Below are 17,204 nucleotides of genomic sequence, written 5' to 3'. Positions count from 1 at the left end.
GCCAGCCACTCAGCTGAGCCCCAGGAAAAGTGTGAGCAGCTTGTACTTATCCTGGTGGTTTATGCAAACATTTCAACAAAGTTGTGTGTGTGTGTGTGTGTGGTTTATGCAAACATTTCAACAAAGTTGTGTGTGTGTGTGTGTGTTTTTTTTTTTCCCCTGTTGTGCCGATAGGCTTTGTTTTGACGTGAGGTCTGCAGCCAGGATCCGAAGCACAAGCAATCTGATGTCAGGGGAACAATGGAGCATGTACGTGTGGCGGCTGACTGAGACGCAAACCCACATGTGAAGACGGAGACATGGGGAGGAGATGTCTTGATGCTTCTCTATGGCTTTGATAACATTGTGGCTCCGTCCCGCTGCCTGAATAGACAGAGATAACACACGCATGCACACTTACTCAGTGGAATCAAAAACACTTGAGATAGAGACACAAACTGATAAGCAGCAAAGATGGAGAAGAATTTACGCTATCAGCATGCAGTTGTGTGTGGGTTTTTTTTTCCTGGTTGGAGGTGTGAGAGCTCGTACTCGGCGCCTTATTAGGACGCCTGTGTGATATCTGTTGCGTTTCAAAAGCGGAAAGGAAACTAGATTCTTTACATCCATCACGTCTGAATGCAAAGCTATCATCTCCAGCCCCATGCTGGAAGAGACAAACTTTGGCTGAGGCCCCTCTTCTTGTCCTGACCCTGTGGAAGCCTCCCCAGAGCTCCATCTCTCTCCTCCCTCCTTGTCTTTGTTCACCGCTCCACTATCTGTCTGTTTTGCTGCTCCCGGTGTTCTGCACACAGGTCTTGAAATGCCATCATCATCGTCTCCCGCAGAGGAAGGAAACCAATAACATGGTATTTTGCATGTGTGTGAACTCGGCGAGCGAGCGGGGAACAGAGATTTTTTGTGTGCGGCCTTGGTTTCAATACAGTTTCAGCTGAGGCACAATGTGGACTTTTACAAGGTTGTTAAGTGAACAGCTTTACCAGCAGAGGAGAGGAGAGAAGTGTTATAAATGTGTTTTTGAAATGGTCGAACATGTGCAGATTAAGGCTATCACGGGTACCGAAAGGGGCTAATGCGTCTCCCTGGCTCGGCGCTAAGAGTGTCACACAGAGAGCAGGAGTGAAAAAAAATAATAAAATAAAAATCACAGAGCAAGCAATGAACCTGCCTAGTGGCTCTTGGCTCTTGTCCACTTCTACTCTGAAGGCCATAATTACCCTCTGACCAACTCGTGTTGGTAGCGACAGATCGGTGAGGTCAGCAGTTAGCTGACTAGCACGGTGAGGTCAAGTACTATTCATGCCTCGGGTTGTGAATTTCTGCATCCGACACTCTTTGAGGCTGTCTTTGTCGTGTGTGAGTCCATGCGTATCTGAAAGGTGGTTTCTGTGTCACCGCAGTCTGCAGATCGAATCAAGGAAAGGCTCACCTCCTCTCCGTCTCCTATCTTCCAAACTTTCTTTTTCCTTAATTCTCTTTCGTTTGGCTCTCTCGGCGGTCGCCTCTTTGTCTGTTTTTTGCCAGGTCCCCTCAGCCAGAGATTTCCTGTTGCAGTCAGGCTCCTGGGAACTTGCTGTTCAGAGACAATGGCTGGGGAAGGCATCATTATATCCACACACACACACACCAGGAGGCTCGATTTTTAAATATGCGCAGTAATCCCTGGGTATCAAATTGTTGGGATGACGGTTGCTGGGTTCGCTCAGTCTTTCGGCATGGGACCAAAGAGAAGTCTTTTTATTTTTCTATTTCCTTCTTGAAATACCATCACTGTCTTCACGCAGAATTACTTCTCTACACAGCTTCTCCCCGGCTCGTTCCCATCGTCGTGATGCTTTTTTTCTTCCCACGTTTCTCTCAAGTGGCAAAAGGTAAAATGTAGTTAATTATCACCCTGCAGTTTTTGAAAGACCTTCTGAGACTGCAGGGGCTGAAATTGGAGAATGGGAGTTGTCCAAGGGCAGTTAAACAATGTGTGTGTGTGTGTGTGTGTGTGTGTAGCTTATGGCTGTGGGTAGTCCAAACCCCAACTCTGAACACTTGGCAAGCAGTTGAATGAAATATCCCATGAGCCTCTCCTTCTGTCTGTCTAGCCATTCGTGGTTATGGGGTTTCCCGAGTGGGCAAAGCAGGGGTTTTTGTTTGTCTTGGAAAGAGACAGGAAGTACAAGAAGTAAAAGTTGGAGCTAGAATTTTAAAAAAAGGAGAGAAAAGTTGAAGTATGGGGCAGAAAATATAGATTTTGCAAATCTGTCAGCGAACGGGTAAATGATGCAGGAGGCGGTCGCTGATGAAGACGGGCACACATGCTTGGCCGTCATCATCCGACCCAGACGGACCCTGCAGTGGGAAAAGGAGAATGAAAACAGATTTGTCACTGTTTGTATAAGAGCTGTTTGAGTGTGTGCAAGAATAGTCCTCAACTCCCCCCCTCCTCAAATTGTCACACACACAAACATTCTCCTGAAACACTCACACACCCACGACTTTTTAAAGTGTCTCTGGCTGCTGGGCAGTCAGGTCTCTCTGGGAAGGGTTGAGGGGTTTGTGTGTTTTCGTGTGTGTGGTCAGGATGTGGGTAGCACCTCTCACTAGTCATGATTTACTAACAATACCCATGGTGGTTAGAGCCTGACACTCAGCACATATTGCAAGTCTGAGTGGGTTTGCTGTACAACAATCTGGAAAGATTTTCCCCCCACACTCGCATTCCCCGGGTTTGTTCACATTGTAACCAAGTCCTGTTCAAGACGTGAGTGTCATTCACAGTGATTTACCGTTTGTTTCCTGCCAGACTAAGTTTTATTAATTTCTGCAGTGAACATAGTTGGTAATATACGATGCGGCCGGTAGGAAATGTATATGTGTGCCAGAGTGTGAGTTTCTGTGTGTTAGGAAGTCTGTCAGCTATTATTTAGTCATTGTGGGTTTGGGTAGCATTGTGGGAACGTTAGTTGAAGTTGAAGTGACCGGGTCTTCAGCTGTACTCGCATTAAAACACACTTGCATGTACACAAATGTGAGAACTGCTTCCTAAGCACTTAAAAGCAAAATTGCCTTCAGCTTTTACATCCTTGAAGTGTCCTGTTTGTAAAAGTGGTTTTATACTTAAAAGAAATGCAATGAGATGGAAGGGAGCAGAGATCGAAGGCAACTGTCTCTCTCTTGAGGTGATGTCTCCCTTCCATCTGCTGCTTAGAGGAGAGACCTTCAGTGGGTGGTCCACAGAGTCCCGTGGAACAGGAGCCTCTTATGACACTGCAAAACACACCGACACACACACAATCACACAAACAGGCACGATTGTGGACAGACACATTAAAAAAACACTGCAGAGATTAAACCCGTCAGAACCTGTTGAGATGACCTTATAAAGTGTTTAAATGACACACACTGAGTCAAGCTCGTCTGCAGCACCTGCGGAAGCAACAGCTGGGAACAACAAACATCACCTCTTGTACGTATGCACACACACATATGCCCACCTCCCACAACTTTGTTTGCGTTGCCGCCGTGTTTGTGGCCGAGGAATGCGCGAGCAGGTGCCCTCCACTGTAAAGAAGAGGCAGCAAACGTTCAGCACAACAGGCCGTGCGAGTTATTTGTAACGGAGTCACAGTTTCTGTTTGAAGCGCAGGACTACAGCGGCGGTGACTCAAGATGATTTGCTGCTGCGTGTACGCACAATGCCGAAAAAGGTCACAGCGAAGGTTTTTCTCGCCCGTGCTGACGTGCGGAGCTTTGAAGCTGATTTACATAAGATGTGACCAGCTTGCAATAAGTCAGAACACTTTGAAGTAATGTGTACACACTCTGAAATCAAAGTGCTCATCAGACAACAATGAATGGAGATTCGCTGCCTTTTTAGTTAGACTAAAACAAACTCAAGTGCCAAGAACACATTTATCATCTGACACACATTCACAGATTTCTTCTCTGTTATGTTTTGTTTATTCATTCTTTTTATAAGCAGTCTTCTTCCTCTCAAACGCAGAATGTGCAATCACATTCAGAAACAGTGACATTAGAATAGTAATATTACAGTCTACCTCGCAAATATTTAGTGCTAAACACAACTAGTTGGGGTTTTTCTACTCTAATGTTTATATTTTTTACTACACTGCTGTATTTTTACTTATATTTTGCTCTTGTTTTATATTATTTATTAGGCTTTTGCTTAAAAAAACCTGAGTACAAACTTCAAACATGTGAATGTAAGCTGGCAGGACAAATAAAGTTCCTTGAATCCTAATGTTTTGCATCAGAAGAAGCATTTTATGAGCTTATAAGCACAGAAAAACAACATAGTATGTTTAAGCAGTTTAGTGGTTAAAATCTCTCTACCAGAAGTTGTGTGTTAGTTGTTAGTTGACTGATTTCTCTTCGTCAATGTGACACATTTGGGGGGTCCCCGAGGTCCCCAAAGGTCCAGCCCCTTTGCACTATAGGTGTCATAGTACATATATTGTAAAGAGATGACACAATAAGGCTTTGTTCACTTTTAAGTGTCCCATAGTGCTGACCACCACATGGGCACTCGTTATCACATGGACGTAGAAGAGAAGGATGGCCTGAATCCATGTCTTTGTGTGTGTTAAGTGTTGTTTTGTGAAGAGTCGGGGGTCAAGAGATGAAATAACTGAATAAAAGGATGGTCCCTTCTCAGCAGGGTTCTATTGAGGTATGGACACTCCCTCTGCGTGGAGAGGGGTGTGTGCAGGGTCAGGGGTGAGCTGTAAACCCCCGTCGGTGTCGGGCGGGTCATACGGCAGCTTGAATGAGGTGGCTGCTCTGCTTAAAGGTGTTTTATTGCCTCCTGCTAAAGAGGTGGACGTCTCGACACGCCCCACAGGTCCCTAACACACCCAGGTCACACGGACCGAGCATTCAGAGCTCTTATCTGCGAGACTGACTCACGGTCGTATGATTTGTGCTTTTGATGACATCCCCCCCAATTGGGCGCACAGCATTATTTCGCTCTGTGCAGATATGTGTGCACCAGACGCATTTATCAGAGTGTCATCGTGCGTCTGAAGTTGGGTGGTCCATTGATTTATTTTCAGTGTGTGGCTCTTACACATGTTCCATCAGTGGCATTGATTTCTGGCTAATTGCATGAGGTGCTCATGACCGTCACGTGTCCCCTCCCAGCATTCAACTCCGTCTTCTGTCTTTCACAGCGAGGACAGTTGTTGTCAACAATGGCCCGGACAACGGCAGAGGCAGGCAGATGTAAACGGACCAGCCCTGCTCATTAATGCACACAAAGAACTGTTGGTCTTTTGAACAAAGCTTTGCTCCGTTCACTCCCCGCTGCTGCAACAATGCTGCTGAGTTGTCCGTGATATAATGCACACTCATCCTCTCTGTTTGTCTTACTAATGGCAGGTTATAATGGGCTGGAATGAGTCTGCGGGATGTTCCTCCTTGATGTAAGCTTAATTGAAATGTAACAGTAATAAGGAAGTTAATGCAGCTCGGTTCTACAAATAGTTTTCTACCTCTGAAAGACAGTACAGCCTCCTTTGTTTATTGAGCTGACGGTGCAGGTTTTAATCACTTAAACTAAGAAGTATCTGGAAAGTAAATAAGTGCCTTTACTCGGGTTACATTTTACTTGAGTAGTTATTGCTGTTTTATGCTGCTATAGACTTCTCCGGTCATCAATTTCAAAAGGAAATAGGGTGTTTGTGCTGCATTTATATTACAGTTGCTATAGCTGGCTCATAGATGAAGCATTGTGATGCCATATTACACAACTACAATATAATAAATGCTTATAAAATGGTGAGTTCCTGTCTGAGAAACCTCAATAATAGCATCTTACTTACTCTCTATAACGTCTGCTTTTGCTTTTAATTATTTTTTTTTCTCATACTATTTTGGACATTTTTTGAAATCTAATTTTTTGTGTTGTACTCGTACTCATAATTCCCAATATTCAGGTTGTGTTACTGCAAAGCAACTTAAGGCAAACATCTGGATGATTGTTCCATCACTCCCTGATGCAAGTGCAGCTTCACAACACAGCTGTATGCTTGTGTGAGGAAACAACAATCACAGGCTGCCTAAAAAAAGCGCTTCGCCTTTTACTTTCCGAACTCCTTTTCCATTCTTCAATCAAACAGAATCCAAAGTTTAAGAAGAGAGAGAGAGAGAGCAGGATAACAAATGAGAAAAGAAGTGAATGAGAGAGTGAGAGGACCTCCAGTCCTAATCATAATCCAGCCACCATCCCCCCACCCTTGTTTTTTCCCCCAATTTGACTCACTGTTCTGCGTCATGATTTTCTGCGTCTCCCCGGCCCAACCCGGAATGTTAATCAGCAGAAAGCTGCTTTAGATTTACAAGGGGGAATTTGGATCCAGTTCTTTGAGACTCCTAAGTCCCTCTATCGAAGCCGCTAGTTAGATTGTGAGAACCGTGCTGCGGGAGAAAGAGTTTATATGTGAGCAGAGATGTTGGTTCATCAGCTTGAGCTTTTAAAAGTGACATACCTGTGACTCTCTGTGGACGGAGCATGGCCCTCTCAAAGAGAACTAATTAGCATCTGAGCCAATGTGTGAATGCTTAATTTAGTGTGTAAAAGAATTAGGGAGGCAAGAGAGGTAAAATTAGAAGCTCGATAAGCGATTGGTGAGGCACAAAATGCTTTTTATAGACAGACAGGGACTGAAGTGATAATGACACAGTTCCACATCAGACACCGAGGTGCTGCACGCTGTTCCTGCTTTTAATGCTAATTTTAAGGGTGTTATCATGGGATGGCTTACCGGTGACCAAACTCATGAGCAAGCATGAAACAAATGCGTAATCAAATTTGCAATTCAGTTCTTTCTTAAAAATTAAAAAGCTGATGCTAGGGAGTTCCGTGACGTCACTAAGAAGACGGAGTCACTCAGAGGCTAAATTCAGTGAATGAATGATGCTGTTTTGTTCACTAGTGAATCAGGTGTAGCTGCTCAAAGCATCTGTAACTCACACAGTGTGGTTCCAGCCTTCCATCACACTCAGAAAAAGTGTTTTTTGGGCATCGGATGTGATCCACGCTGCCAACTGGCCGGTGAAATTTACAGAATTTTCCCCTCCTGAAAAAAAAAACTAACATCAACCTGACTCTTGTGATTTACCCATGTTATTGTGTGTGTGTTTGTCTAAGGCTGTGTTACTGAGAACTGAGTCAATCTAGAGTTCAGGTTCAGACCTCTGCTCAATGAACATGTTGTCCTCCATCCAAACTGACTGGCTCTGTGTTCTCAAGTTGAGAGAAAATGAGCTGATCACACAGACAAAAAAAAAAAAAAAGAAGGAGCAATTAGTGCAAACACACACTCGCACACACACAAACACACTTTGTACTTCTTCGCCCAGCCTGCTGCCCATAGTGTGATTTGTTGTGAGCTGAATAGAGGGTGGCTTGTTCTAAAAAAAAAAAAAAAAGGGAGGTTAGCTGTTGATCTGTTCCAGCCAATAATGTGCTATGGTCACACTGAGCTCATGGATCTGTTGACTTTTAAGTAGCAGTAATTGTTCTGTAGACCAAAGCCAGTTATATTGCATCATGTGTTGAACTTTTGAGTGTGTTTTTTTTCTTTTTTTTTTGGTCAAAACCTTCACCTCCTAACAGTGTTTGGGAAGGTGACATCATCTATAGTAAAAGTGGCTTCTATTAAGAGTGGGTGGATTTGAGGTTAGATGTTTATGTGGATGTATTACTGCAGTGTGTGTGTAATAACCGTCATCCTGTGTCATTAGAGAAACAAGACCAGCCTCTACACACAGCACAGTGTATTTCCAGTACAATAAGCCAGTGAAGCCTGTAAAACTAGTCATCCTGTCACGGAGCTATACTGTCCCTTCACATGTGAAGCGGCGTCACATATGGAAACGGGGATTGTTGAATGAGACTAGATAGCCGCAGGCACCACGGTTAGCCTGGAATGCAAAAAATATAAAACATGATTAGAGAGGGAGAGACTAAAAAGGAGGGCAGATGGAGAGGGGGAGAGAGAGCTGAAGTCATGTTTAGGATTAGGGTTAGTTGTATGGAGCTTTATGGTGATATTTTTCAGGGATGTGGGAAACCAAAGCCGGCCCTCGCGAGCCCTACCACTCCTAATTTTGAGTGTGTGCGTGTGTGTGTGTGTTTGTTTGGGGGCGGCGGTGGTAGGCATGTTATTGCACACCACCATTTACAGCTCAATAGTCATATTGTTGCACCGTTGGAACCACTTAATGCGGCCTGCGTGCATGACTTTGGAGCACCTCAGATTTATTCAAGACCGTTTTACATGATACTAGAGCTTTTATCCATCCTGCTGGAGTTTTCCACATGAGCAGGAAGCGGCTGGTGACTCGCGGTCGGAGTAGTAGCGGCTTTATGTGTTATAAGGTTTGCATTGCGAGGTTTAAATGTTACGGACCTTTGATTTCTGACTTTCGGAGCATAGACTCAGGAATTCAGATTCAGATCCAGTGTTTGGGGCTTTGCACACGGGGATCCTGGGAAGATTTTTTTGAAAGTGGAACAATTCAAAAAAAATTAGAAAACATCATCACAAGCCAAACATCCAGGTCTGAGAAAAAGCAGGCAGATCCAGCACATGAACTCCTTTTGTGCCCTAAATATAACCCCCCCTCACATTCACCGCTAATAATAAAGTTCTTCTTTTTACATCTCGGCTGTAACTCAGTGTCTTCCTGTGATTAATGATGTGTGTGGGTGTTCTCGCTCAGTGACTTCGGGAAGCCCTCTTTTCACACAGCTGATAAGGTTACTTCCTCTTTTAGCCCCAGCTGAGCGCCACCTCTGACCTGTGAACCGCTGCAGCCGGAGGTCACCAGAGGAGTCGGGGGGGGATGCTGAGCAGACCTCACTTTACTTGTCTATCAACGTCTTATGATTTATCAGGCTCTGACAGGCGTGTGCGTGTGTGTGTGTGCGTGAAAGAGCGCTATAACTTTTGATGCCTTTTAAATCAGAAACATCGCGATTGGAACAAAAATACTCCAGTGAATGGTCGCTTCAGTCGAAATTTTAAATGTAAGCAGCCTGGGCTTATGAATGCGTCTCTGTCTGTTCGGGTAGTTTGTAGTTTGAAAGACACGCTTATATGCTAACTTGTCAAATGAATGAATATTTTTAGCTCAAATACTAATACACCACTTTCTAAATGCTCCTCTGTCTTACTGCAGTTCTGTTTAGATAAGGATCGTGAGGAGGGTTCGCCAGAGCAAGCAAACATATGGGTATTTTCAACCCTGTGCGCTGCAGTTAGTGTAGCCGAACAAAGCTAATCCGTCTGGATCTACAGAAGCGTTCACGTGTAATTATATTCAATGATCGATTTTACGAGTAGCTTCTTACAAGTCATGCTCAGTGCCTCCAACAAAAGATCTGTGTGTGGCACGCAGTCTCTATTAAACTGAGAAGAATGCGTTTGGGTGTGGGCGAGGTTGGATGTGTGAAAAACAGGTGTTTTGGAGGCTTTACGTGTGGAAAACAAGAGGTCGGGCCTCTGAGTGAAGGCTCACATCTGGCAGATGGATTCCACCGTAGAGTAATGAAGCACGAGTGTGTGTGTGTGTGTGTGTGTGTGTGTGTGTGTGTGTGTGTTGTCGTGTGAAAGACACAGTAACTGAAAGACAGGAGATCAGGAGATGGTGGGAGTGATACACACCCAATGACAGCCCTGTCAAACACTGCACTATTGTGTGACTGTTCACTCTCCAGCCTCCACAAAGGGACAAGCTTATAGCCTCCTGGACCAGAATCAGAGCTCCTTTTCGGGCAGGGGAAGTGGCTTTGAAGCCCCCTTCTCCCTGACTCTATGATCCATCCACCCTGTAATGAATGAAGAGGCTGTTAAAGGAGGAAAGGCAGGTGGTCACTTGTATGTGTGTTTGTGTTCACACACTTTGAGTTTTCTGTCAGCTCAAAGAGAACATACAGCAAAAGCTTAGCTGACTAACTTAAGCACACTCGGACCACATATGTCCAAGAATGCATCTTTGCTAATGGCAGCAGAAATTAAATTAAAACTGAGAAAGGGTATGTAATCACATGAAGAAGTGTTCAAGGTCTGTCACTGACTGTTTGATGCAGCTATTTATCTTTGCACAGCAGCTTTTGTTTCAAAATAATTTCTTTGTATCACAAAATCACACAAGAGTTCTCGCTTTGTCAAATATGACAAGTTATTTTCTACTGATAATGCGAAACATGAAGTGACTAAAGTGGCCTTTGAGTGAAAATTTATTTGGAGAGAAATAAGCAGTGAAATATAAAAGATTAAATAGTTTCTCGTAGTGACTCATGAGAGCTTGGCGTAGTGAAAATTGCTTTCTGGCCTGTTGCTGAAGGTTAAACCCGAATGTCTTGAGATACGAGGAGCAGTAATGTTCTCCAAAGTTAAGATACGTAACCTAATAACGCTACCAAGCATGTCTGCTGCAAACACAAACCTGGAGCCAAGTAGAACAATCTGTGACATTGGGAGATAGCGACGTATCACAAGAGCAACAAAGTGAGAGCGGAGACATGCAGGAAAAGGGAGTGAGGCAGTCGCTTCCATCAGCTTTAACTCTCAAAGGGTTTTCTGACATATTGCACTCTCTGGCACGCCGCAGTTCAAAGTTATGATTTCCTGACAATAGATTTAGATTTGAACATTGGCGTTTGATTTGACAGCATTATTTTTAATGGAATATGACTCATAAAGAGACTTAATTGAGAGTGACAGCGCGCCTGGGCTGCGTTCAAAATCCTTCAGTGTTACAAAAAAATTGTTGTTGGATTTTTCTGACCTTGTTTCGACAGTGTGTCGAACATCATCTTGAGTGATGGCTTGGCCGCGCTACGAGCGCTGTAATGGTTATGAGAGATAGTTTGAATGGGCTGGGAACTGCCACAAGCTCTGTGGTTAAGTTTCAGCTGTGATTTGTAGCTGAGATTCCCACATGACATTTGCAGGGTCAGCCTCAGAAATGGAACCATAATGACCACAAAAGAATGAATCCCTTGTGTCACTTGTCTTCCCCTACCTCCCTCTCTCTCTCTTCACAGTCTCAGATATTCCTGTTTTTTCCCCCCCAGTTCCTCCTCTGTTGCATCCTTTTTCTGCATGACTCATTCATCTTCCAATAAAGCTCTACAGCCCGCAGTCTCTCTGCTCCTCTCGGCTTCTGCCCTCATCCCCTCCTGCTCGTCTTCCCCTCAGCCTCTCCCAGCGCCAGAGAAAAAAAAAAGATGCGTACAGCGCTGGAGCTGCTGGTACTCATGATATTAGTGGTGGTGGGGACGGCCCTGGTTGGCTTGCGGACCTACATCAGGCCCAAATGACGCAGGCTGGGGTTCAGCGGTGAGGCAAGCGATGGGGTGGGACTGTGGGAAATACTGAGTGGTGTGTGAATATTTGCCACAGCCTTCAAAGAATATGGCAGAATCAACTGAAACTGTATTACAATTTGCAAAGATTCTGCTTCTGTTCTATATTAAGCTATGATAAATTTGGGCCAGAGTAATGAGAAATATCAGGATCTATCAGCTCAGTGCTTGGCTGACACGTTTAATTTCGTAAAGACGCAAATAAGAAAGGGTCCCTGTGAGCTGTACGTTTACCTGCTGTTTAATTGTCTTCAAAATAGTTTTTAGGTGCCTTGTTTTCATGCAAGAAGCAAACGGTTTAACGCCTGAGCAACTTAATGCATTCTGAGCTGTTGAATTAGTCCTACAAGGACGATTAGGCTTCTATTCTTAACCGTTTATTATATTTTACGCATCTAGGTGGAGTTTGAAGACGGGAACAACATCAGTGTGACGCTCTTGGTGAATCACTCTACGGGGAGTCACAACGACGATGCAAATTTGCGAACCATTACTCCTGTTGACAAATCTTTCACGCGCGCTGACATCTTCATTTTTTCACACAACCTCACCCGCGGTAATGAGACACAATATCTCAGAATGGCACCTCTGCCTCAGGAGGCAGGAGTTCCCCTCATATAAGCCGGAGTCGAGCTATTACTGAATGAGCTCTTCACATTACATGCCACATAAAATAACACCTACTACTCTGTCACGGAGGCCACTACGGTGGCCATAAAGCATAGCGGTGTATACACAGCGAGGCAGTGTAGGCGAATATATAGAAGAAGAGAAATTTAACACGATAATGTGAAAGGTCTGTTGAATGTGCAGCCATTACCATAAATAACTCTATTTCTCTGTAAAAGAATATTCCAAGGCCTCTGGAGGATAATCGTGGGGGAAAAAGAGATTCACATAAGTTCTTAAAAAAAAAAAAATGTTAGAGCCTCAGATGCCTCGCCCACGTTTATCTGTACTTACTGTCACGTTAAGGAATGATTAACACGCTGCAGAAGCAAAGCCTTCATTAGAACTACCAAAATACCTGAAGTGCCACATCAAAGAAGTGTGCGCATGTACGCACGGGTGTAAGCGCACGAGTATGTTTGTGCTCGTGCGAAGGAACGGGGATGTGCTGAAGCTTGTGCATGGGTTTGTTTGTGTGACGTGCATGTTCTTTGTAGCAGCAGTGCTCTGCTAGAGGCAGCCGTTTCCATTGTGCTGAAACGGGGAGTCAGCACATATTATACAAGTCAGATGCTGCAGAGAAAGTACGAGAGAGGGGGGCGGGGGGAAGTGGAGTTTTTGCATGAAACTGGATTCCCTTTGGCAGTCGAGCTCTGCCAGAGTGAATATATCTTTAATTCTATCAATATGTTTTTCATTTATGAAGCCTTGCTTTAGACTGAAGTGACTTTTCTCTGACTCTGGTTTAGACAGCTACGGGGCGTTGTGTACCCTTTTACCCTCTAATTGAGTTATCCAACTCTCACTGTCTCAATGGAGTACAATTTGATGCACAGTCTGTCATATAATACTGATGTTTACTTCACCCAGTGCATTTGAATATTGGACCTATGTAATAGAATATTTTCCCTTTTTGTGAATGTATGCTGTCCACACATGTTTGCAGTGTCATCTGTTAGAGAGTGACTTTACTCTGGGCCACAAATCGCAGCAATAAGTAGACAAACCCTGCTAACTTGTTTAGCTCAAGTTATGTTGCTAACATACTGTGAATGCAACATTTGTCTTTAATAATGCAGTGTATTTATATCCACTGTTTGTTTTCGAGGGCTGCAAGGTGCCTCGGTGGTCAGCACCATTGCCTCACAGCTGGAAGGTCGCCAGTTCGCGTCCCAGTTAGGACACCCAGGATCTTTCTGTGTGGAGTTTCCATGTTCTCCCCGTGCAGCGTGGGTTCTCTCCGGGTTCTCCGGCTTCCTCCCACACAGTCCAGAAACATGTTGAGGTTAATTGGTGATTCTAAATTGTCCGTAGGTGTAAATGTGAGTGTGCTTGGTTGTCTGTCTCTAAGTGTAGCCCTGTGATAGGTTACCTGTCCAGGTGAACCTGCCTTCACCCAGCTGGGATAGACTCCAGCCCCCCATGACCCCAGTGACGATGTTTGTTTGTTGTTTGTTTTCTAGCAATGGTCTAGTATGGTAGTTTGACTGTGGGAAATGTTTGTCTATCTCACATATTATCTCTGTTGATCTTATACCTGCACATAAACTGTGCCCACACACTTATTAACACATTAATCTCATATGAGTTGATTAAGGTATGTTTATATTTATGTCATACAGCCAATATTGCACTTTACACAATGCATGAAATCATTCATATAGATATAGCATAAAACTAAATATTGTTTCAAAGTGTGAAAACAATTTCATAAACAATTAAAAAAACAAACAATGAGGCAGCACTTTATTCCTTGAAAAGATTTATTGGTTACCTTGTGATTTTAAAATATTCTCATTTGCCATCGTTGATTCAATTAACAGTCAACTTTAAGTCTCATCAGCTCTTGTTGGCGTGGAGTTCTGAAAGGAAAAGGTTTCAGAGTAGGAAGATGGGATTTTTGTGAACATGCATCAGCAGTTTTTCCTTTCAGCATTCTCCTCTGATTCCACACCACTTGCCGGAAGCACATGGGAATGTCATTTTAGGGATGACGGCCCATCTTTTCCCCTCTTGGGAGAGTAAGGAGAGTTTGAGATGATGTGGCTTTGCTCCTGTGGCTTTCTTAATAAATCACAAACCTACACTGATCATCTTTCCCCTTTCCATTTCTCTTTTCTATCCTCCATCTTCCCCCCCTCACTTCTGATTGTGAAGCCAAAATAAAGGTTAACCTTGGAGCGGTTAGCTGTCCTGTAGCTAACACGTTTCTCCAGGCACAGCTAATGAAGGTGTGAGCTAACAGCCGGCAGAGTGATACTAAAAAGCACACAGCGTTCTCACCTTCACCTGTCACTACTTTTATCCACTTTAGCTGGAAAACAATCACAGCAGCGAAAGAACACGTTGACATCTTCGGGTTATGTAAGAATGATGTTATCGCCTCGCCTGCAATTAATCTGACAACCGGCGGTCGTGTAGAATGAAAAGAGCAAAGCGGTGTTAAGCTGTTACTCATCATAATGTGTGTGTTATCTGATTTCATGAATGGTGGTGAGGTTTTCATTCGATTTCAGTTTGACTTTTATTAAAACTGTTGTTCTCCTCACACATCCAGTTTGTCAGAGATGGCTGGGTTGGGCCTACTGGGTCTCCAGGGGGCTCTAGTCGAAGAGGAAATGCCGCACTTGTCCTAAATTAACCCAAGTTACACCAGCAGCTATGACAGAGGATGTAGTACACTGCAATTAGTGATTCTGTCTCATAACGGCACCATTAAATCTTCTTAGTTCTGTGTATTTGATACTTTCATGATGTTGGCTTACAGTTTTACAAGTTAAGGTGTTTTCTGTTCACTTTCTTTTCTTACTTGAGCGGAAATAAACACTCTAAATAGATCCCCATACTAAACCTTTATCTTACTGTTCCGTCAGCTAGAACTGTGTCGTTTTCTTTGTCGTCCTTATTGTACTAATTTTATCAGACTTCTGTAAAATAACTGCAGATATAAGACACCATCCTGTAGGGTATGTGTGGTACATTGTGTGTCTTGTCCAGAGGCTATCTATGTAAAGTTTTAGTGCGATTAACACTGAATTCTTAACTCGATCTTTGTTTCCTTTCTGCGTCTGATGCAGTCTGCATTTGTTTTGTCTGCATTCGCCCCGTGTCACTGTGCGCTCTGTTTATTTTCCTAAATGTGTCGAGGCTCACGTTCCCTTGTGTGTGTTTATTTGCCCTCAGCGGTGTGGGTTACCAGTTACCAGGATTACAAATACACTAAGCAAATACTGCCGGCAATTGTTTTGGGAATTCTGTGCGGAGCAGCTCGGGGCAGACGGGTGGCTGCAGAGGTTTATTCACACGGCTCAAACATTTAGCATATTTATAATCCATTCGCTCTCTGTTTCTGTGTCCGTAGGTGTTCTGTCTCTCCCGGCCCATTTCAGTCCCTACACAGAGAACCAGCAGACGTCTGTGGACAGCAGGGAGGATGCTTATGCCCAGCTGGAGCTGAGGACGCTGGAACAGTCCCTGCTGGCTACCTGTGTGGGCAGCATCTCCGAACTCAGTGAGTAGATCAGAATAGAGAGTGCGGTCCTGGTCGTAGTAGCATTTTTTTTTCTGTTTTAATTGAGTAAATTCCTCTGAGCTTTCTGCAATAACAGTGAAGCTACACAGCATTCTTGTTCGTACAGACACACTGCCAGAAATAATAAACAAATTGTCATAGCTTTCAAATACTTCACAATCATGAACTATAGAATATGGTAAACACTCGAAGAAAGAATCCTTTTTCTCTGACATAAATCAGCCTTTCAAGTGGCGAGCAGAGATAATAGATAATTACTTCTTTATCACTTTTTGTCAGTGATAGGTCTCAACTTGTGCCTCATTTAGCAAGTCAGCTAATGCACTCTCTTCTAAAAATAAGCAATGGAATAGTTTATCTACACATGGAGCTCTGGAGAGTGAAGTGATAATGCCTGTGATTGTATATTTTCACTCCTTTCTTTTGCAAAGCAGTGTGCAATCCTTTTCTTTTTTTTTTCGCGGTCAAGTTAGTCGACAAGGGAAAACATTTGGACTCCATCAGCCAGACTTTATTCTGTCTGCTGTCAATCAAAACAGAGTTGTAGATCTTCTTTTTGTAGGCTGGAGTCTTTTCTGTCTTGGAATATCATCGATACACGTGATGGTCGGTAAACAGAGTCATACTGTACTCTTCTGTACATGTGAAACGGGAAGCTGTGATAGAGTTGCCAGCAATCAGATCGTTAATATGTGAGAAAAAAAACAGGAATAGAGGGTGGCAGAGTTGGAAAGGTAGGGGAGTGTGTTTAAGCACTGGGGGTCAGGAGGAAATGATGGAAAGGTAGAGAGGTGAAAAGTGAGGTTGTCCGGGCAGGGAGACGGGAGGAAAGATGGAGATTAGTGCTGGTCAAAGCGGGGATAGGTTTCCTACTCCAAACGAGCTAACACTCTGCCATTTGTTCCTCCAGCACAAGGCCACGTTCATACACCGCCGCCGTTAGTGAGGCATTAAGAAAGTGTACACACACTCCCAAACACAGACACACTCTTTCTCTCTCTCTCTTTCGCTCAGTGGACTCTTTGTGCCACATCTCTCTGGTGGCGTGAAGCTGGGCTGCTCTGGGCAGGGCTGGCATCCAGACTCATCCACGCCTACAAACACACACACACACAGGCGTGTGTCCGCTGATCAAAAACAAAAACACAGTGGGTTTGGCACTCTGATCAGAGCCCAGGAGACCAGGCAGACACAGCAGCATCTGTACTGAGCTGCTCGGTCCTGCTGGATCACTCGACTGGACTTGGCCAGACACACAAACACACAGCATACATAAACATGACGGATAATGGATGGAAGGACACACAGGAGATATTTGCTAAATGTCCAAAAATTGTTGGAAATATAGTGTAACCAATACACTGGCCCTGAGAGTGTCTTCATTTGAAGGTCTTTTTTAGGTTGAGCTCGTCCTCCACCAGCTCTAGGAAACTATGAATATATGACCGTTCACTTAACTAAGGAAAATATTAAAAAGCAGGATTGAAATAACTAAAAACAAAATTAGCTTTTTGCTATAACCTGTAAATCCAGTTAACAATGTGATGCCTTACCGAGTCCAAACAAGAAGATGTTTAAGTTGAACTGACAGCAATACAGTCAACAACGTGTGTATTT

The 17,204-nt window shown here is 43.9% G+C and overlaps 1 protein-coding gene across 1 annotated transcript in view; it reads left to right on the top strand.

Annotated features, from left to right (window-relative positions):
• abtb2b (ankyrin repeat and BTB (POZ) domain containing 2b) overlaps positions 1-17,204 on the top strand; it is a 44,004-nt gene that overhangs the window by 11,836 nt on the left and 14,964 nt on the right. Inside the window, exon 2 of the mRNA XM_008296911.1 lies at positions 15,417-15,566. Coding sequence (XP_008295133.1) covers positions 15,417-15,566 — 150 coding nt within the window. The remainder of the gene's footprint in view (positions 1-15,416; positions 15,567-17,204) is intronic.

The sequence above is a fragment of the Stegastes partitus genome, unplaced genomic scaffold (genome assembly GCF_000690725.1).
Source record: "Stegastes partitus isolate 25-593 unplaced genomic scaffold, Stegastes_partitus-1.0.2 Scaffold1165, whole genome shotgun sequence".
NCBI lineage: Eukaryota > Metazoa > Chordata > Actinopteri > Pomacentridae > Stegastes > Stegastes partitus.
The sequence above is the reverse complement of the archived record's forward strand: the minus strand, read 5'-3'. Positions and strand labels throughout refer to the sequence as shown.